This window comes from Vigna angularis, chromosome 3 (genome assembly GCF_016808095.1).
Source record: "Vigna angularis cultivar LongXiaoDou No.4 chromosome 3, ASM1680809v1, whole genome shotgun sequence".
Lineage (NCBI taxonomy): Eukaryota > Viridiplantae > Streptophyta > Magnoliopsida > Fabales > Fabaceae > Vigna > Vigna angularis.
Genome location: NC_068972.1, coordinates 14,646,726 through 14,668,276, shown reverse-complemented (window position 1 = coordinate 14,668,276; position 21,551 = coordinate 14,646,726). Strand labels below are relative to the sequence as shown.

Below are 21,551 nucleotides of genomic sequence, written 5' to 3'. Positions count from 1 at the left end.
AATGAAGAGATTTTTTTTTTCTAAATTAATATCGACCAAACATTTTATAGACATGAAAATAGTTTTGCCCATAGAAGAGCTTTTTGCTCTTTCAAAACACACACAAAAAACGCCGAGTAAGGGATGAAAAAGAAGTTAGTTTGTGCAAAATATCCTGCAGCTTGATGTAACCTTTTGTATATGATCATATTCATACCCAGGACATAAAATCAAACGTCAACTTGCATGTTGTGTGGTCAGTCATATGAAGAGCCAAGACTTTGTTTTTGACTTTGACACAGATTGATCAACAACGACATTGTGCACTACAACCACTACTCTAACTTCCTTGTAATCAACTACTAACTATGACAGAATGAAAAGCAGACACACTGTAGGTCTCATTCTTGAGTGTTTATTTCCACCTAAATGATAATTACGAACTACTTTCCTAGCTAAATGTATAGATCTTGGTTTTCCTCAACAATTTTGCATGTGGGTTGGTTTGAAAATCGCATTTTGAGAGAAACACATGTCCAACCATATAGATTACTAGTAAACTGCTTTTGGTTGGGTTAAAATTCCAAACTCACAATAACTGACATTGCTAGTGTTTATGGTTTTCTACCTAAAGCTCCATTTGAAAGAATTTGGTTTTTGGTTTTAACTTATTTGGCCTTGCCTTTTAAAAGCATCGTTATACTTACTATGATGTCTGATTGGTGAGTACATAACTTTTAAAAACTGATGCATAAAAGTTAAACAGTGACTATTTCATTATAGATGGATGATCTCAAAACAACTTTTGAAACCTCATACAAGTGTTGTTGGGCTTATTTTGATTCTGTTTTCAATCCAGGTGTTTATTCGACTTATATTAGACCAACAACTGATAGTAGTCCTTGAAAACAAGTACTCCATGAGTACTAACTTCAGCTATTGATGGACCTTAGTCATATGTCATTTGTTCAGCTTCTTGCCTAATGGATTCAAACAGTGGTGAAGATAAGTAGCGTTCTCCAAAACTGGGGAAAATCACCTGCACAACAAAGATTTACCGTTGACATTAACTAATAATGTGCCATTCAATGCAAACATTACGCAATTTTTTGAAATTTATAAACTTATCAAAGATTACAAACTCACAACAATGAGCTTCCCTGCATTTTCTGGTCTCTTCCCCACCTTTATTGCAGCAGCAGCTGCAGCTCCAGATGAAATTCCCATCTGCAAAAGATTTGTTCATATAATCAACATGAAAAATAATAATTTGCATATTCACAATTACAAATGTACAGGTTCATATGTATCAGGAAGAAGCCTATGGACATTATAGTAAAGACAATAGCTGAATCACAAATTATCGTTACCATACCAGCAAACCTTCTTTCACGGCAAGCAACTTGGCAGTTACTATAGCCTCTTCACTTGAAATCTGCAGTTCATAAAACCTTGTTTAGAATCCCTTATAATATATATAAGTAGGTAGAAAAGAAAACATTGTGTAATTTGCTCAAAATCTTAGGATGTTTCAAGAATAGAAAATCTAGCATTAATACGTCTCAGTGTAATTGAAGATTGGTAGATCACATATAATAGATAATGAACGTCAAGATATGTTGCTTTATTAATTGTACATGTCAGAAAAATGTTAAAAACACTATCTATAACAATCTTTGCTGTTGACTGAAATTTATTAGAAATTAAAATTTTTAAGAGCCACATTTCTCATTTAATAATTTTATTCTGATTTAGAAATAAGACCCACCACAAGTTGTAATTTCAATAAATATCAGTCAATGGTAAAGAGAGTAAAAAAAAAAGAGTGTCAGAGAGAAAATTGCTGAGTGCCAAAATTGACACACAGCCAAGCATGTAAAATCAACTTAAACCACTTCGAGTTTCAAATATGAGAATATGAAAACAATTAAGAGCTGAATTTAGGCCGAGTATGCATGACACTATGTTAATTCGACAAGACAGTCTATTTTCTCTACTTAGGATGGCTATTTCTAAACTCATGAGCTACTTTGGCTCATCGACTTTGTCCTGTTCAGTTATCATACAGAGAAACAAAATGATAAATTAGGACCTCCTATTTTTTCCTTGCATATGTTTGGTTACTCTGTTTAATTAATTAATCCGAAAATTTAAAAGCATCTCCTTCAAACAAGGGCCAGGAATATATTTCGCAAGGAGACAATAACCTGCGTATTACTAAAAAGTTACAAGTCCTGTAAAATTTATTTGGCATATAACAACTGCATACAGTACATTATGAAATATTTGAAAAATACAATCAATATCCGCTACTAAGCAAATTTTCATTTCCACTATGACATTGTTTGGTCATTCATGGAAAGATAGATATTCATGCATTATTCTAGTGCATTCAGAGCAGAATTGGACTAGCCAGCTTTTGGATCAAGATTGAAAATTGAATGCCAATGTATTAGTGTTAAGAGCTACCTCAATAACTTCATCTAGGATATTAACGTCCAGAATGCTGGGAATGATGCCAGCACCAAGTCCTTGGATCAGGTGCTTACCTTTTACATGTGTGCAAATGATAAAAAAAAGTCAGTAACCAGCAGCCTCTAGTAGTTTACGTAAGGACTGCTCAAGATTAGAGAATAATTTTGTAAGAATTTATGCATGACTTCTGAAGGAAAGAGACATTTAAACAAATAAAATAATTAGTACCTAGATTACAATTAAAGTTAAATGATGAATTAGCTGATAGGTTAAAGTATTCATACCCCTTTTACTTGTCCTTTAAAATGTCAGTGTCGTTTATAATAAAGATTACAAGTATCCAGAGAGAGTTTATGTGGGGTTGGAGGAGTGAAAGAAGGAGAATAACCTGGGTCAATTGGGATAAAATATGTAAACCAATGACCTCGGAGTCAAGGATATCAAATTGTTTAATGAAGCTCTGTTAAGAAAGTAGAAATGGAGGATGGCTACGGAGAGCAATTGATTGTGGAAGCAAGTCTTGGAACCTAAATACAAGAACTGGATAAGTCTTAAAAAGGAATGCAAAATGAGACACAAATCTAGGTGGTAGAGGGATTTGAGGCAGATGTGTGGATCAACAAATCAGTGAGAGAGGGATTTGAGGCAGATGTGTTGGTTGATAAATACATGACATGGAAGATAGGATGTGGCAAAAATATATAATTCTGAGTTGATAGGTGGAATGGGGAGGAGACATACGACAAAAAGTAGTACAAGTTGTTTATGAATTCTAACCTTTAAGAGGGCTTGGTGGAGGAATGGTAAGTGGGAATGGAATTTGGAGTGGAGGAGAGAATGGTTCCAATGGGAATTACCCCAAGTGGAACATTTAAGAAAGGAGCTATTAGATATTATTCCAGTGAGAGATGTAGTTCAAAAAGTTGTAGAAGATCATGGCGGTATCAGCAACTCATCTTTTTGTTTGGCGACTTGCTCTAAATAGAGTTACAAATGAGAGTAGTGTTTTCAGGGTTTAGGAGGGGAGCAGTGTGGAGGAAGTAGGAATCTGTGAGTGGGAGAAGATGTCCAATTTAGTATCCTGGGAGAAAAGTTTAGAAGGTTTATATTAGGACCGAGTATGTTGGTGTTGTCATCCGTTTATTCTGCAGTATAGCAGAGTCACCAATGCAGTTTGAAATAGGCAGATTTTAAAGTGGTGAAGGGTGGTAAAATCACCTGGCTTTCCTCCATTCAAAACTGCACTTTCAGCTGGTTCCACACCATACAGCTGGGGGAAACGAAGAAGAAATTATATAGTTAGCATAAGAAAACTTGTCCCATGATCACTGCCAGCATAGTATGTACGATAAAAAATTATACCTTGATGTCTGGGTTTTTTTCCTTGAGGAATTTTCCAGCACCTGTTATTGATCCTCCAGTTCCTATCCCTGCAACCAAAGCATCAATTTTCTCTCCTGAGTCTCTCCAAATCTCAGGGCCCGTTGTCTCATAATGAATCTACAATGATGGAAAATTATTCAGCTGCAGTTTTTCTTAATACAACCACCAAATTAGAAATGTGTTGTGAATAATGAGAATACACTTGGGTTGGCAGGATTATCAAATTGGTTGAGAAGGTAACCATCAGGCGACTTGGCTAGTAGTTCTTCTGCCTTCTCAATAACCCCAGCAATTCCTTTGGCTGGGTCTGTAAGATATACCTCAGCTCCAAAGGCTCGTAGTATAATTTTTCTCTCAAGACTCACATAAGATGGCATAGTCACCTGAAGTTTATAGCCCCTCAATGCTGCTATGAATGCCAATCCTATGCCGGTGTTACCACTTGTGTACTCTATCAGAACAGTCTTTTCAACCATAAGTAAAAAATACTAAATTTAGTTAGTATCTTGAACAAAACAGATAACATAACAAGTGTCTGATGAGTAGTAGAAAGGGCCAATCTTGAGCATTATAAGCAATAATAATATTAGACAATCTCAGTAAACCATGTTTTGTTATTATGATTTGAAAAACATTATTGTCCAAAACTCAAAAAATATCATTACAGGCCAAAGTTGAAGGACATTTAGAACTTGTTTGATTCCCTTCTCGCTCTTTGGTTTTAAAAACTATTTTCTAAAACAATTATACACTACTCAGCAATCAATTTCTTTCAAATATTATTTAAGTTTTAAAAAATATTTTCAAAACACGTATCTTCTTCAATTTTCATCTTGTTCAACCTCTCTCAATTCCACATTCTACTCCGTATTCTCTGCTGAGCATCTTGTTTAGTTTCATTTTGAAAACAGAACAACTTTTGAAAATGAAAATCAAACACGCCCTTAGTGATGAAACTAAAAAAACAATTTTGTCCAAATAAAAGCCGTGTTCAGAAGTTCATGGCTGTATTGTCACATGCCCCATGCAACACAAAGAATCTCCACACCAGAATCAAAATATGTAAATGTAACTTTCACACAGCTAACCTTTCCAGGTGTAATAAGGCCCTTTTTCTCAGCATCCTCAATCATGCTCAATGCTATCCTGAGAGAGAGAAAAAGAAGATTATCAGGAAAAAACCTCATATAAATCTTTATACCTTACAGATCCAAATAGCTCTAGTCTGTGAAATCAAGGCATTCCATGCCTGTCTTTGACACTACAACAGGCTTGCATGTACTCCAATTTAGCAGCAATGCGAGCCACACATCCTTCCACAATGTTGTGCAGGTATACCATTGGGGTATTCCCTATCAACTGCACGGCAAAAAGAAAAATATTTCTTAAAATTTCAACAAAACGCAAAAGGAAAAGAAAATACCACAAACATGGTGGAACAGAATATATAAGCTTTTAAAGGTAAAAGAACAGAGAAACAGCTCTACTTCAGTGACATCCTTCTTGATCGCACACTTCGGCTCCATTGTATCAACTCAAGAGCTCCTGCAAGCAAAGGGTAAATTACATGCAGCAAATGAAATTTTTTTAGCTTATCTTATAATTCGTCTGCAATAATGACAAGCTCTGCCTATTGATTCCTTGAACAATGTATGAATACCCAATCAAAATCATTCATTTCCAAAAACCACCAACTAAAGACAAACACCTTAACAGTTGACCAATCGTTGAGCACAATATCAGAGCCAAAAGCTCGCAGTACGAAAATATGGAGATTGAAATTACCAAATAGGACTTCACTTTTATGCCTTCAAAGACAGGAAGTAAAAGCTTTGAATACAAAGGATGGCTCACTGTTTTAGGCTCGCTGTTTTAGGCTCACAGAAAACGCAGAACTGAAATATCTTGGATTGGTGTAAATGTTGTTAAACAATTAATTATATTTTATAATATTAAGCTAATATGACAATATAAGTCGTCGGCGTCTTCTCGCTAACATCCAAAAGTTGCAATTCTATGCAGAAAAATAGGCCTTAGACATTTCACCTGGAGTTTTCCCTCTTGGATAATTTTTCCCTCGCTTAGATGGTTTTTTTCTTCGACCAGCAAAACTCCTCATACAATTTTCTTTTTTAATAATTTCAAAATTTTCTGACGCGTCTATACAATTTTTTTGTCTGTTTTTCTTTCCAGTTCTCAAACCCATTATAGCAATTAAACAAAAATAAATTTTAACTCTTAAAACTAAGAAGAATATTGATTTTTTCGAACACGTATCCATACTACAAATACCATAAATATATATATATATATATATATGAACTTTTTTTGAAATATCTATTCCATAACCAAAGTACTGTGTTTTCTTAAAATATCTTTTTAGTATTATATTTAAAATAAGTGTTAAATATTTTGTTTTCCTAAACTTCAACCTCTGAAATTGAAATTTATTTTATCGATACATTTTAATATTAAAATTTGAAAATAAATTATTATTATTATTTTAATTTAATAATATTAATTTTTTTATGTTAAAGTTAACATTCGAGTTTGAATTTATTAAATGTTAGTCTAAAATATTTTTTAGGTTTAAACTTCAATTAGTTCTCAAATTTATCTAAAAATCTTAATTTGGTTTTCAGATTTTAATTTGATTTTTTTAAAATGTGTAATAAATATGTTATTTTCATTAATTTTACTCAAAATGACATGAAGACTTGGTGACTTGTAATATGGAATGAATTACGTGTTGTTTTGTTAATAATATACTGTAATTGACGTTTTTAATCCATTTCTTTTAAGAGATTGTTTTATTTATATTAATATTTAAAGGTATAGGTACTAGTGCAAAATAAGTTTTTTCTGTTTTATATTCAACATCATAATATGAAAAAAATCGACGTAAAAAATTATCATTGACATTTTTATAAATAAATGTTCAATTTTGATATCAGAATTCTCAATTTTTGACGTATATTAGGAAAATTTTATGAAAATGTTTGATGAGAAAATAAAACTATAAACATGTTTGACGTTGAATGTTCTAGTTTCAAACTATAAGAGGTCAGAATGTCACTTTTCAGATGTTATGTTACTGAATTAATTAAAAATTTGCAGATCCAGAGTCATGGCTTCAAAATATATTCCCTCCTAGACTTCAGTTTATGCATAATGTTTGGTCTGCCTCGTGAGAGATGTTGAGGTGGAATAACAATAATATGAGATGATTGTTGAGTATAATCCCTTTACATCAAACATTTAACTTCTTCTTATCATTCTTAACAATTTTTAAATTATTCGCATTTCTTAATGCATAAGTCTGAATGACTTCTATAAATTCATTTCGTTAAGTAAAAAATGTTCTTATTTCCCATTTATAGTCATCCATACTTGTTGGCACTAAAAACGTTGCAAACCTATCATAACTTTCTCCATCAACACTTTCCTTCTTACTATTTATAGCACTAACTAACTCATTCAAATGCCACTTAATATTTGACTTGGCTTGACTTTTGGTTTGGAACGTCTCGACTTGACTTTTAGCCTAGGTGAACTTAGCTTCACTTTTGGTGTCAGGTGACTCATCTAGATCTTTATATTGAACAACTTTCCTCAATCTTTAACTTGAATAAACACGTTTCAACTTTCAACTTAGGCTAATTTAACTTAACCTTTCAGCCAAAGTCAATTCAGCTCAGTTTTTTAATCGGGATCAATTTGACTTTAGCTTTAATATGGACAAATTTAACTCTTAATCAATTTGGCTTAATCTTTATTTGGATTGACTTAAATAAACTTTATCCCATATCATTTCAACTCAATTAAGTAGATTTTTTTTTTAAAATAAAAATGTGTGGATTTAAATTTAGAATAATCTATTTAAATAAAAGTTAAAATAATATACATTTGAATTATTATAAATTGAATCTTGGAATTTTTTACTTATAACGTGCGAAAAAAAAGGGGTGAAAATTTTCAGATGAGTAAAGAAAAAACTACTGAGTGAGATGGAAGGGGCGAAAAACAAAATAGAAAAAAATAATGTAAAGAGCAGGAAAAATGAGAGAAAAATAATACAAGCAAATGAAAGATTCACATAAATAAGTAAAAGAGATAAAAATGAATTCTTAAATTCTAAAATCACAAATCACGTTTTCACCTTTTATAGACACGATTTTAAAATGAATAAATAGTGTTTTCTAATATGATTTTGACATATATTTTAGTCCATTTAAGTATGGAAGTCGTGACTATGATAATACTTTTATCTTTTTGGATGTTTTTTAAAAATTGTGCACCAAAGCAAGTTTGTAGTGTTTTTTTTATATATATATATTTTTTAGGGAATCTATTTGAAATTGTGTTCACAAGTACTTTTTTTAAATATTTTTTTTAGTAAAATCGTAAAATAATTTGAAATTGTGTTGAGAAGTGCAATATCATCTTTTTTTTTTCCTTTCATATTCTGTTTCTCTTTTCTTTTATATTTTGTTTTTCTTTCTTTTATATTTTTTTTTCTTTTCGGATTCTTGTTCTCTCCACAAAACTCTTGGAAAAGAAATTAAAATGAGTCACTGGCATTCTCATTGAAATAAGAATTACGCTGTGGAGAAGGTTCCACCAATACCAAAACACTCTAATCTAGCTGCAGATCAAAATTACACCATTTTTTTTTTTAAATTTACCTTCTTTTTTGTTTCTCTAATTCTTTTTTATAAATTTACTTTGATTTGAGTGAGGCGAGTCTTTTTAACTATGAAACAATAATGTAAATGGTACTATTTTTCTTTTACATCGCATGTCTATGCTTTTTTCCCTGTCAAATTTGATAGACTAATATAAAATTTAACAAGAACTTAGTAGGAATTAAATTGAAATTAAAGAGCTTCTTTTTAACATAATAATGAACTGGAATTTCAAAAACAAAATAAAAATAAACTTCAATAATAATGAGAATAGATTAAGAATAAAACATTTGAGCTCAGGTGGTTTGACTAACGAATATTGATGTCTCTGATCGGATGAACAGTGCATCAGTGTGAACGACACAGATCCAAAATTTTCTTCTCTCTTTTGGTCGTTTGCGAACGAATCAACCCACCTCAGCTGTTACTGTAACTATGGGAGTGCCAGCGTTTTACCGGTGGCTCGCCGACCGTTACCCGCTTTCCATCGCCGACGTAGTAGAGGATGAACCCGCTGTTGGCGACGACGGCGTTCCGTTGCCTATCGACGCGTCTAAACCTAACCCCAACGGAATGGAATTCGATAACTTGTACTTGGACATGAACGGCATTATCCACCCTTGTTTTCACCCCGATGGCACGGTTAGTATATAGCGTTTCTTATTTCCTCCTCCTTACTCCCAGCCTGAATGGAATATGAAGTTCCGAATTTCGGCTTATACTTCACGTTTCAAGCTCTGGTGTTGATTTTCTTAATTTAATTCAATTAGCTATTATATAGTGAAATAATGCCACGTTATGTTTCTGCTTGAGTTGCTGAGTGGTTTTGCTGAATTTACATTAATTCTTGGAATGCAGCCGGCACCTGCTACCTATGATGATGTGTTTAAATCAGTATTTGATTACATTGACCATCTCTATTTGTTGGTTCGTCCAAGGAAGCTTCTGTACCTTGCAATTGGTATGAGTATAATACATTTATGATGTTTTTTCTCATTTTTGTTGGTTGCCAATACCTTTGTTTCTGCAAGGATGTCTTATCCCTTCTGACGTACTCCTCTCTTCTTCCTTAGTAATTTTCGTTTTCTAGCAAAATGAACTTGACTCACATAACACAAAATTACACAAGTGTTCTCTTCTGCTAAACCTAGAGTATTGCTCTGAGATGTAGTGCTCCTTTGACTCATTTTCACATTTTATCGATAAAGAAAACTAAATGTAATGTAATAATGGAAAGATTACCTATATCTATAGACCCAGCAAAGTTGAACGTCCTAATAGGCTATTCCTATTCTATGCTAGAATAGGATAATTTAACATAGGAAAAGGCTCTGAAGTTCGAGAATGTAACTAAGTAAATGTGCAAGACGAAGGTCAAGACCTCTATTTACCTTAATGTAATCCACATTAAAACTGATACTGGCAAATCAAAAGCCTACATTGGTGTATTCAATTTTCCTAAAGCTACAATCTTTCTGTGTGTCTGTAACTTTCAAACTGATAGTTCCTAGCTTTTGTTTTGAACCCACTTTCTTATTTCATTTGTTTCTTACCGCTCCAGCTTTTCCCTGTTCTTTCCTTACTTTGTAATTTGCAGATGGTGTTGCACCACGAGCCAAAATGAATCAGCAACGTTCTCGGCGTTTCCGAGCTGCTAAAGATGCAGCTGAGGCTGTAAGAATGTTAATATTGCTCTTGAATGCAAGGGACTCCTACGTTTTCTGTGATGAAGTTTGAGTTATTGTGCTTATGTGACCTTATAGGAAGCTGAAGAGGAAAGGCTGAGGAAAGAATTTGAGGGTGAGGCAAACATTTTGTCTTCTAAAGACAAGCGTGAGACTTCAGACTCTAATGTCATTACCCCTGGAACTCAATTTATGGCAGCCTTGTCAGTGGCTCTCCAGTATTATGTACAGACTAGATTGAACCACAATCCTAGCTGGCGGAATACAAAGGTGCAATTTACGCCTTATCCAATTAATTCTTTATATGTCTTGATACCTTCAAGATGGATCATTCCTATCTGTGGAGTAATCCCGTATATTTTTTTCTTTACACATCTGGTTTTCAGGATACTTTGTCTCTATATATTTATTTATGGGGCTGCATTGGGTGATTAATTATTTGAAGGTTATATTGTCTGATTCAAATTCGCCTGGTGAAGGAGAACATAAAATAATGGAATACATCCGGTTACAACGCAACCTTCCCTGTTTCAATCCAAATACTCGACATTGTTTGTATGGATTGGTGAGTTTTTGTCCTGTTTCGAATTTTCATTTTATCTTCATTTGGTGTCTTTATCCTTTCCCTGATATTTGCATGATACAATCTTTAAACCAGGATGCCGATTTGATTATGCTCTCCTTAGCTACACATGAGGTTCACTTCTCAATATTGAGGGAGGTTAGTTTCTAATGTATGACTTTTTATGATATTAGCTAATTGATCTCTATGGATTGTCTCAAATGATTACTTATTGCATGAACAGGTAGTTACTTTACCTGGTCAACAGGATAAGTGTTTTTTGTGTGGCCAAGTTGGCCATTTTGCAGCGGATTGTCAAGTTGAGAACTTTGATACTCCTGATGATAGTCCAATTCACAAGAAGAAATATCAGGTTTGAGAATTAAATCCCAGCATATTGATCTGAATCTTTATATTTATATGCTTTCTGTTTTCAATTTTAAGTTAATTCATATTATTTACAGTTTCTTAACATCTGGGTGCTGCGTGAATATTTGCAATTTGAATTGGAGATACCCAAACCTCCATTTGAGATCGACTTTGAACGAGTTGTGGATGATTTTGTATTTCTATGCTTCTTTGTTGGCAATGATTTCCTCCCACATATGCCAACATTGGAGATCAGGGAGGTAAGCATCCAAAATGCACCATGTTACACTGAGCTGTAGCTGGAAACGAGAAATATGGCATTGCCATCTACATCTTTTTGCAACTATATTTGGGATGTGTGGGATGATCTAAACATGCTTTGGTTATGACTTTTGTTACTCTGAACATGTCTCTTTCTATTTATGAATGCTATTATCTTTGATAAACTTTCTCCAATTTCAGGGGGCTATAAATTTATTGATGCATATATACAGAAAGGAATTTTCTGTCATAGGTGGTTATCTTACTGATGCAGGCGAGGTAAATTTATTTTCTCTATATTTGTAGTATGTTACTCGTTTATAATTTGTTCTTCAGTATGATATAGTCTTATCCAGCAATGTCTCTTCACTTCAGTTGCTTGTTTTGTGCTTTGAATATGTTAGAATTGTTTAACATGTTTGAATAGGTTGACTTGTTAGGATAGTTTAACATATTTACGTAATACCTATTTCTCACCTAGGTGTAGTCTTTTCAGATCTTTTTGTGTATCTCTAATGTAAGGACTCTTGTAAATACATGAATAAGCTAAGAGATGCATGAATCTCTTGAGCACTCTTTCTCATATTTTTGTTCTCAAGTTGGTATTAGAACAGATTAATTTTGCCCTATCGTCATTGTCCAATAAGAATACTGCGACTTGCTGTTGTCAGCCGTTGACTGCTGTCATTTTTTCTCTATCAAACACCCGGTCATGTTGGTCTCATCAAGCAATAGAGAATCCACTGTTCACGGTTAACATCTGCCACCACTATCTTCCCCTGTATGCCACCATTGGCCACTGCCATCGAGGGACAGAGAACCCAACTAGTAACAAAGGCTGGATTGTCCCCATGCGCACCCACATACACCATCTTTGTGCACCCAATCATGCACGTGGAAGACAAATGCTTGCATGGCCTCCATAGGGTTTGTCGGCCTCCTTTGTCCATATTTCAACCCTTGGTTCTTGCTTTTCACCACTGATTGTTTCAACCAATAGGTTGGAGCCTCTTGTCCTTCTTGAATCCCTTTTTTTTTTACCTTCTTTCTTCAAAATGTCTTCAAGACCTCCCACCTCTTTTCTTGGGACTCTCAATTGCTTTAGAGAAGCTTAATGGAGAAAATTATCTCTGTTATCATAAATATCCAAAACTAAAATGTAGCAGCCAAGCACAAAATCCCACTCAGTCTTGTTTGTCAACATCTTACATTTCTCAAACTGTGGAAAGTCAAAGTTCATGGATACTTGATTCAAGAATGTCTGCCTTCATGGTGTCAAGAATGTCTTTTTTCATGGTGATTTGGAAGAGGAAATCTACATGGAGCAACCTTCTAGCTTTGTTGCTCAGGAGGAGTATGTGTTACATCGTAAATACACTAATATCTATGATTTTAAACTATCTCTGCATGCTTGGTTTGACAGATCTAATCTTTTATTGTCATGTATATCCCAAGATATACATGTACTAATTTGTGTATTTTGATGACATAGTCATTAAACATAATTATGCCGCTAAAATTTCTTAGCTAAAGAATCATTTATGCAATTACTTTGAGAGAAAAGATCTTGGATTTTTTAAATATTTTATGGGTATTGAAGTAGTTCAATCAAAGGAAGGTATTGTAATTTCTCAAAGAAAATTTGCCTTAGATATCCTAAAGGAAATAAGTGTGATTGATTGTAGAGCAGTGGACCGTTAGTTTTAGTTATGATTAAATAAAACATTGATGGCAGAACAAAGTGAGCCTTTTTAAAACTTAGAAAAATATGGAAGATTTTTTAGGAAACTTATTTATCTCACCAATATTGGACCTAATTTGTTCTTTGCATTGGATTGGTTAGGCAATTTATGCGAGTTCTTTGTCTTAATCACTAAAATGTTATCATTCGTATCCTTAGATGCCTCAAAAAGGATTTAGCACATGTAATGGTGTATGAAGTTAAGAGAAATAATTAGATGTATGGGTGTTCTGATGTTGTTTGGATAGGATTTCCTATAAACACATGTTTCATAATTGGATATTGTGTTTGCATTGGAGACAATGTTATTTCTTGGAAAAGCAATAAACAGAATGTGGTTATTCAACCCTGTGACAAAATATAATCATTTATGAAATTGTATGGATAAAATAATTCAAAGAGTTGAAAATTTGTGAAATTCAAAAAAATTAAAATGTATAACGATAACTGACAACTAACCAAAGTACTTCCAATCCTGAATTTCTTGAAAGAATCAAACACAAAAATTGATTGTTATTTCATTTGGAAGAAGTTGTTGCTAAGGAAATTTGCACGGAATTTGTCAACTCCTAGGGGATCAACTTAGGGATATTTTGATTGAGTCCTTGAGAAGACCTTGAATTCAATTTATATGTTTGAAGTTTAATACATACAATGTGTATGCTTAAAACTTAAGGGATGTGTTAGAATAGTTTAACTTGTTTCAATAGGTTAACTTACTATGATAGTTTAACTTAATTTTTGTAATACTTTTCTGTCACCTTGGTGTAGTCTTTTTAGTGTATCTCTTAGAAATACATGAATCAACTAGGAGATGCATTAATCTCTTAAGCATTCTTTCTTATATTTTCATTTTCAGTTGGATATAACTCTTGAATTCTCTATCTGCAATGTGAAATTCTTTATACCTCAGGTTTTCTTAGATAGAGTGGAACGATTTATCCAGTTTATTGCGATTCATGAAGATCAAATCTTTCAGAAACGAGTCTGCATTCAGCTGGTATTCTGCTTTTGAACGCATTTCATGAACTGATATTCCTTAGCTATATGTTCTTTTAATATGCTTTTATATGTTACTGCTTCCTGGCATGTGAATGTATTTACAGGCTGCAGAAAATAATGAAGAGATTAGAGCAAGGGCAAGAGGAGAAATGCCTCGAGAACCCCGAGCCTCCCTTGTGGATAAGGTTAAATATTAGGATATATTGTTAGATTATTTTCTTTATTTGTGTTTTTATTTTCTACAGCATGTTTTGGAACACCACCTAAATTGCTTTTTGGGACTGCAAAAGTAATTCTACAGGTGTTTCCTAACAAACTAATAGGTTTCTGAATTGGAAACCTATCTAATTCGCACTATCACACACAAAACAAACAGAAAAAGAGTATGAATTGTATATTTTTGTATAACTGCACAGCCACACCCACCAAGAGAGCCAAGTTCTCTCTCCACAGGATAGGAATAATCCTGTCTATACACTAATACAATTCAAAAGGTGTCCAAAATCAGAATACAATAGCTCTTTTATAGGAGCTTTATTTCCCGCCCAAATACTAATACAGTTATAACTACCTAACGCTTCTCCCCCGCTTTATTCCCTTTTCTCTTTCTTTCATAAACTATCCATTTCCTATCACAAACACTAAGGGTAGCATGTCTGTGACAGGGAGGCTAGGCCAATGTTTGACCCATCAAATGCAATGAGAAATTTGGAAATGCTTATCAATTTCAAACTAAAATGATTCTGATTTTTTCAGGTTAAATTAGGAGATCCTGGATACAAGGAAAGATATTATGCTGAAAAGTTTGGTGTATCAAATCTTGAGGAGATTGATAAAGTTAGGAAGGATACCGTAAGTTCTATGTCTAGCAAAAGTCTAATCATGCAAAAAAAATTGCAGTTGTTATATATGCTTTTATATTCAAATCTAATGTCCACACATGTTATTTAATCTTTTAAATGCTGACAGTGTCCATTTATAAGCATTCTGACTTAGAAAGGAAAGCATACAAACATATTTCTACCTTTTCTTTTTAATTGATGTGGCTATACTTAGGGTCTTGATTCTTGAACTTTACTGTTCCCTCTACCTGTGTTCCAAAGGAGGATAGGGAATCTGCTTATGCCCTTCAACTGCATGTTGTCTTCAAATGGGTTTAGATCTCTTGATACTGGCATAAACAAAACTCAATGTTGCACTGAAGAATAGCTTCTTTGATAAATATTTTGGAAAATATAATGTTGGACTAGAAGTGGACATCATGTGCATTCTTAACAGGGATAGGTGATTTGTTGATTCTGAATATTTTGCGTTCTTGTGCATATTATGCTTCTCATCCTCATTAATTTCTTATATTAGAACTGGAATTCAGCTCATTATTTTAGTTGTCTTTTAGGTCTTGAAATATGTGGAAGGCCTTTGTTGGATTTGTCAGTATTATTATCAGGGTGTCAGCTCATGGAAGTGGTTAGTGTTTTTTATTTTTTTATTTATTTATTAGGTTTTAAGTTATTTTTGTTTATCAGTTTTCTGTGATTCACTCGACAAGTTGGTGTATTTACATGCATGAAAGAGAAAAATAGATGTAAGAGATGTTAAAAACTATGTGTACATGGACTAAATAAGAGAGTCCATTTTAGAGAAGTTGAGGACATGACAATAAATATATAAAATGATATGCTTATAGATTGCATTTTAATAAATGTAGTTCCAATTAGATGTTCCTGGAAAGATTCTGATTAAATAAGGAAAGAAATTGAAATATAAAAACATTCGAAGAGGACATCTTTAGATATTTCTTTTATTCTAACACTCCTCCTCAAGCAAACCAAAGCTTATTAAACTTTAGCTTGTAATGAGAATAATTTACTTTGCAACAAATTAAGAATAATTATGTATTAGTGGTAAACCAGATTAAGACATGGGGGAAAAGCGACATACATGTTGGAAATAAGAGATCTAATGAAAAGAGTAGCTAATTATAGTTTTATTTTATTATTTTACTTTGGGGAACTCACTAGAGGAATAGATGCAAAACATGTAATGGAGGATGGTACCGCTCTAATATTGCTTTCAATTAGTTTTGCCAAACACAGGCCATGTTGAAAGGTAGAAAACAGATGAAAGGGATGTGCTGAAAACTGTGTATGGACTACACAACAAAGTCATTTTATATAAACTGATGACAGAAATACATCTATAAATCATATAATAATAGATCTGATCCTAATAAGGTATTCCTATACTTGTAAAGATCTTAAATAAATAACCAAATTTGGAAATGGTGGAAAAGTGACATTTGTGTTAAAAATACAGTTACAACGAAAGAAGTGACTAGTTAGAGTTCCATTTTTTTGTTTTTCTTTTGGGGAACTCAGTAGCATAATAGTCACAAAACATGTCATGGAGAATGGTACCGCATGATATGGCTTGCAGTTGGTTTTTCCGAACACAGGCCATGTTGAAAGAGAGAATACACATGAAAGAGATGATAAAAAGCGTATATATGGACCACGCAACAAAGTCATTAATAATCTTGAGCACATTCTAAACTTGTGATTCTGGGTTCAAACCCAAAATTCTAGCAATATTTTAATAATTTTATTTTAGCTCTCCGAGAATACTATGCATATAATCAGTTTGTCTACTCAAAATGTTGGACCATGGTCTTGATCCTTCTCATCATGGCCTTGGCATTGATGTCAACATCAGAAGTGTTCCTTCATTTTGGTTGAATTATCCTTCATGACTATGTTCAATCTTCTTACTATTACTTTTATTATTTCTTCAGGTATTACCCATATCATTATGCACCCTTTGCTTCTGATTTTAAAGATCTAACTGATCAGGAAATAACTTTCTTGCCGGGAGAACCATTTAAACCGTTTGATCAGCTCATGGGCACCCTATCTGCTTCAAGGTTTCTTCCTTCTCTCCTGATTAAATTAAATCTATTCTATCATTTTTTTTGTCTTATTTATTTTTTGTTGCAGTTCAAGTGCACTGCCTAAGAAATATAGAGATTTGATGACCAATCCTTCGTCACCTATTTTTCACTTTTACCCTGCTGGTGAGATAATAGCCTATTAATTGTTTATTGTTAAGTCTGTTGAATTTGACATTTTCTTTTTCCGATATGACATGGATACCTATTTGGCAGATTTTGAAATTGATATGAATGGAAAACGATTTACATGGCAGGTATTAGCAGGTTTACAAATTAGGAATGCTCTAGAATGAAGTGGGAGTTAGGTTGTTTTTTAACTACTTTTATGGGTGCTTTTCAGGGTGTTGCCAAGCTGCCATTTATTGATGAGAAGAAATTGCTTGCTGCCACAAGAAAGATTGAAGACACATTAACGGTTAGGAATTTTTAAGTGAATGTGTGTATTTATGATTATTGACTAAGAAAACTTGTTTCATGAAAATATTTGGTCTTGAATTGCATGAAAGAGTGAACTGTAAAATTAAACCTTGAGGTTCTTTTTGAATCCACTAGGAAATTTTATGTCTAAAATAAGATCAAAGTTGCATAAAATGCTTGTTCAGCATTCTCAACAGTAGAAAATGAAGCTACAACTCTTTAAGTAGGAATTGTCAAATGTTGATTGACTGTAGCCATTTTTAACAAGATAAATTTGTTGAGTGTTAATAGTCTTCCTCTGATCTATTTTTGGCTACTCAATTGCTGGAGGATTTTTTTTTAGATCTTTACTTTAAAAGATATTTTAAACAGGTAGACAACTAGGACATTTTTTTTTGTCTGAGTTGTCCATGTTTTACAGCAAAAGAGTACATGAAAGCTTCTAATTATTGTGTCTTCAGTACTTGATTTTCTTATATGCAGGAGGAAGAACAGTTTCGGAACAGTGTGATGCTTGATTTGCTATATGTCAATCATGCACATGATTTGGCTTCACATATCTTATCTTATTATCATGTTTCTAGTCAACTAGCCCCACACGAAAGATGTGTTAGGCCAATTGACACAAATGCTAGGTTAGTGAATCTGCTAGTGATCATCACTCATCATTTTGAATTCTAATAGCTATTTAATTAGCTCATATATCTGTTTTGTTATTCTTGTCAGTAGTGGTGGGATGAATGGATATTTTTGGTTATGTGAAAGAAATGTTTTCAGCTCTGTTGTATCTTCTCCCATCAGAGGATTGCAAGATGTTGAATCTAACCAAGTCTTGTAAGTTTTGTCCTCTCACTACACCTATGGAGTAATTTAATCTTCTGTCGAGAACTCATGTTTAGTGTTTTTGTATTTCAGAAATATTACATTTCTTAACCCTCGTAAACACAATCATATCCCGACACTTCCAGATGGTGTAGTAATACCCAACAAGGTTAGTGTTCTGACTGACTACTCTTAGCATCTGACTTGAAAAGTTAATCAAGTCATCTGATGGATGGAGCTACAGAACTGTTGCTTATTTATATACTCATAGTACCACTTCTTGTGTCAATAACTATTAACTAGGTTTGGGGAGTTAGGTCAGACAGACTTGTCTATATTTTGACCTTTATTATGTTTTTTGTTCTTTTCAATTAGATGGTGATGCATCTTTGAAATAATAGTTGTAAATGTACTTAAGAAATATCGTCTTCATTTATTGTTTGCTTAAGTGCATTTAGTGTTCCTTGATGTTCGTGTCTAGGAATTTCCCTCAAGATTATCCTAGCGAATGGTCTCCACAATAAGGCCGTATACATATCTTACATAACCTGTTTACTACGTTTGATTAAATAATAAAGCATTTTCATTCTCTAAATTCTGTCTACAAAATATTCTGTTCTATCTCTTCGATTCTAAATTCAACAATACCTGCTGTTACCTTCTGGGTTCAATAATATAGATCTCACTTTCACATTGTTTTTTTTGCAGGTATTAAAAGCCACTGATATTAAACCTTTTCCTGTGCTGTGGCATGAGGAGAATATTGGTCAGCGAATGCAAGCAAGAGAAAGGTGAGAATCTCTTTCCATGAGGATGTCAGGTTTGGGCAATATATTTCATGTTCTCGCTGGCTGGGTAAATATACAATATTGCAGCGCTGCCCAAACTAATGGTTGAGCTTAATATTCCAAAGGTTATCAAATCTGGAATTCCAAACTAATTTTTGAATCATAAACTGAAGATCGTATTGAACTGTAACATTCAGAGATGACTAAAAATAGCTTGAAATGTTCATATTCAATAAATGATGCAATAGTTCTGAATGTAATACATTTAACCAAGTAATTTATGAAACAAGTCAACCACTAGTCAAACAAAACAATTGAGTCTCACCACCAACCTGTGTAGAGGCCAATACATACAAACCAGTAATACATAATTCTTTGCATGTTTCGTATAAATGGTATTTCGTCCTAAAAGCAGCATCCCATAATGTGGTGCGGACATAGGATAAGAATTACATTTTATTTGTGGTCTTTTGTTGCGAACAATAGATTGTGCCAAGACCTAAGGAAATACTCTTCTTTCCTTTGAGAGCTACACATACTGATTGCATGAAGCTTATGCTTTAGCATAGTTGGAACTGAGCCCTTATATTGCAAAATAGCGTTCTTATAGAGCGAGAGTGATACTCTATTTCTGAAAAATGTCACTGATAACCGAGCCCTCCAATAGAATAGCTACCAAATTGGGTGAGTGTGTGAATTTGAAGTCCATATTTCAAAAGGATGAAAACATAGCAATGGATAAATAGCGTGCATTCAATTGTGCTCCTCCATGTCTTTTTCATTTAACATTTAAGCGTACCCAAATTTTCAACTTTTACGAGAATCAATGAAAGATAAAGGAACAAAAGTTAACAAATCATTGAATCATAATGGTGATGTATGGAATTGCAACTCATTTGTTTATATAGTTATATTTACAAAATTTTGAAAAGTAATTATTAGAATTTTCTTAAAGTAGTATACTTCTGGACAATCTGAAGAAGTCAATGTTGTGGAAGTTGAAAAGTTCTCGGTGACTTTCAATCCAAGCACCTAATTTTCTTGATGCATGGAACCTGTCATTTATTCTATTGGAGATACTTGATTTGCCTGACCATTCTGTATATATGATGCATCCCACAGGCCACGAGTATCTGGAGCCATCGCTGGATATCAACTGGGAGAAGCAGCTCATCGACTTGTTAAGAACACCCTCAACATTAAATCAAATGACACATCCCATGGATTGCTGGAGCAACCTCCAGTCCATCATAAAACGAACAGGCTTCGATCAACTGGATATGGAAAATATTATGGTGAGAACGCAAGTGGTTATAATGGACAATATAATCACCATGGCATGATGACTACACCAAAATATGGTGGACATAGTGACAGACAACATTTTAAGATACGCGATAGGTTACAGCGTGAAGAACAGTTCCACAATGTGAAAACTGAGTTTTCTACTCTATCGATGGATGAAAGAGAGAGACCCAGGTCATTAAGGCTTCCAAGTTCCAGACCAATAGCCAATTTACAACCCCGGTTTGTGCAGAACATGGATCCTTCAATACCATCTACAAAATGGATGACTAAACCACAACCTACGAATGGCATGCCTACTAGGAATCAAGAAGCTGCATTGGGGCCAACAACTTATGATAAGCAGACCAAGAAGGTTTACCAAGTTAAAATACGTCAGATAGATACACCAGAATCTGCGAAGCAATAGTGGTTGTTGTGGAGTTGATGGCCAGTTGTTAAGCACAATTTGCGGCTAGGAATCAGCACTAACTGTTGCTTTGTTCCATAGTGTGGAACTATGTTATTGTGCTGCTGTATGTATAATCATGTATCATGTAGAGCTTACTAGCTTTGCGTAGCAATTAGCCTGTATGTACATACATACCTGATGTGAATATAATTTGATTTGTTTAATAGGAAATGAAGGATATTTATCTGGGATTGTCATGCCCAGCAGCATCTCTGTATGTTGTATGAGATATAGAAACTGTTACATGGAGGAAGCTGCTCTAGTGACCTTCTCAATTCTGGTCGGCTTTATTTGATGAAATGTCCAATAGACTGAAAGACAGGGGTGCTCTTATCTCTCACGCATATTTTCCACCAACCTAAAGGAGTATGCTTTGTGCTAACGTGTTCTGTATGTAACCCATTTATTCTTCTTTTATTTTTGGTTCATAAATACAATCATTTAAATTTTAATATTCTGCAACGGTGATGTTCCTGGTTCGGTGACTATTTTTTATTATGTCAATGTGTCGGGGTTCACCATATTAAAATTCAGTATAGTACTCTTCGTTTATATTTTGGGCCACATTATGATCTTAGTTTTTTTTTAATTTCTATTAATTCGATATTATTTATGATTAACAAAAATTGTAAAATGATATCACATGATTATTAAGTTTATATTTCAATATCCTACAACA

General features: G+C 33.6%; 2 protein-coding genes across 6 annotated transcripts; one reads left to right on the top strand and one right to left on the bottom strand.

The window, feature by feature from the left end:
• Nucleotides 1-731: 731 nt before the first annotated feature.
• Nucleotides 732-5,776, bottom strand: LOC108345821 (cysteine synthase). 4 transcript variants are annotated; one of them, XM_017584602.2, is made up of 11 exons: nt 5,623-5,776; nt 5,325-5,382; nt 5,087-5,196; nt 4,926-4,983; nt 4,038-4,301; nt 3,817-3,954; nt 3,673-3,724; nt 2,449-2,528; nt 1,355-1,414; nt 1,126-1,206; nt 732-1,018 (listed from the first exon to the last, which is right to left on the bottom strand). In XM_017584602.2, exons 2-11 carry the CDS (start codon nt 5,361-5,363, stop codon nt 929-931), a joined length of 972 nt encoding a protein of 323 aa, XP_017440091.1. In that variant the 5' UTR covers nt 5,364-5,382; nt 5,623-5,776; the 3' UTR covers nt 732-928. The 4 variants fall into 4 exon arrangements, with proteins under 4 accessions (XP_017440091.1, XP_017440092.1, XP_052731470.1 ...); XM_017584603.2 differs by having other exon boundaries at nt 5,546-5,750; XM_052875510.1 differs by lacking the exon at nt 5,623-5,776 and adding an exon at nt 5,498-5,573.
• A 3,040-nt stretch (nt 5,777-8,816) lies between these two features.
• On the top strand, nt 8,817-21,326 carry LOC108345882 (5'-3' exoribonuclease 4). 2 transcript variants are annotated; one of them, XM_017584720.2, is made up of 22 exons: nt 8,817-9,164; nt 9,381-9,483; nt 10,120-10,196; nt 10,286-10,477; nt 10,653-10,772; nt 10,866-10,928; nt 11,014-11,142; nt 11,234-11,398; nt 11,601-11,678; nt 14,054-14,140; nt 14,247-14,327; nt 14,899-14,994; nt 15,539-15,609; nt 16,934-17,062; nt 17,136-17,212; nt 17,303-17,343; nt 17,430-17,504; nt 17,990-18,141; nt 18,236-18,340; nt 18,422-18,497; nt 19,037-19,119; nt 20,239-21,326. In XM_017584720.2, exons 1-22 carry the CDS (start codon nt 8,958-8,960, stop codon nt 20,828-20,830), a joined length of 2,799 nt encoding a protein of 932 aa, XP_017440209.1. In that variant the 5' UTR covers nt 8,817-8,957; the 3' UTR covers nt 20,831-21,326. The 2 variants fall into 2 exon arrangements, with proteins under 2 accessions (XP_017440209.1, XP_017440208.1); XM_017584719.2 differs by having other exon boundaries at nt 18,233-18,340.
• The last annotated feature ends 225 nt before the right edge of the window (nt 21,327-21,551 follow it).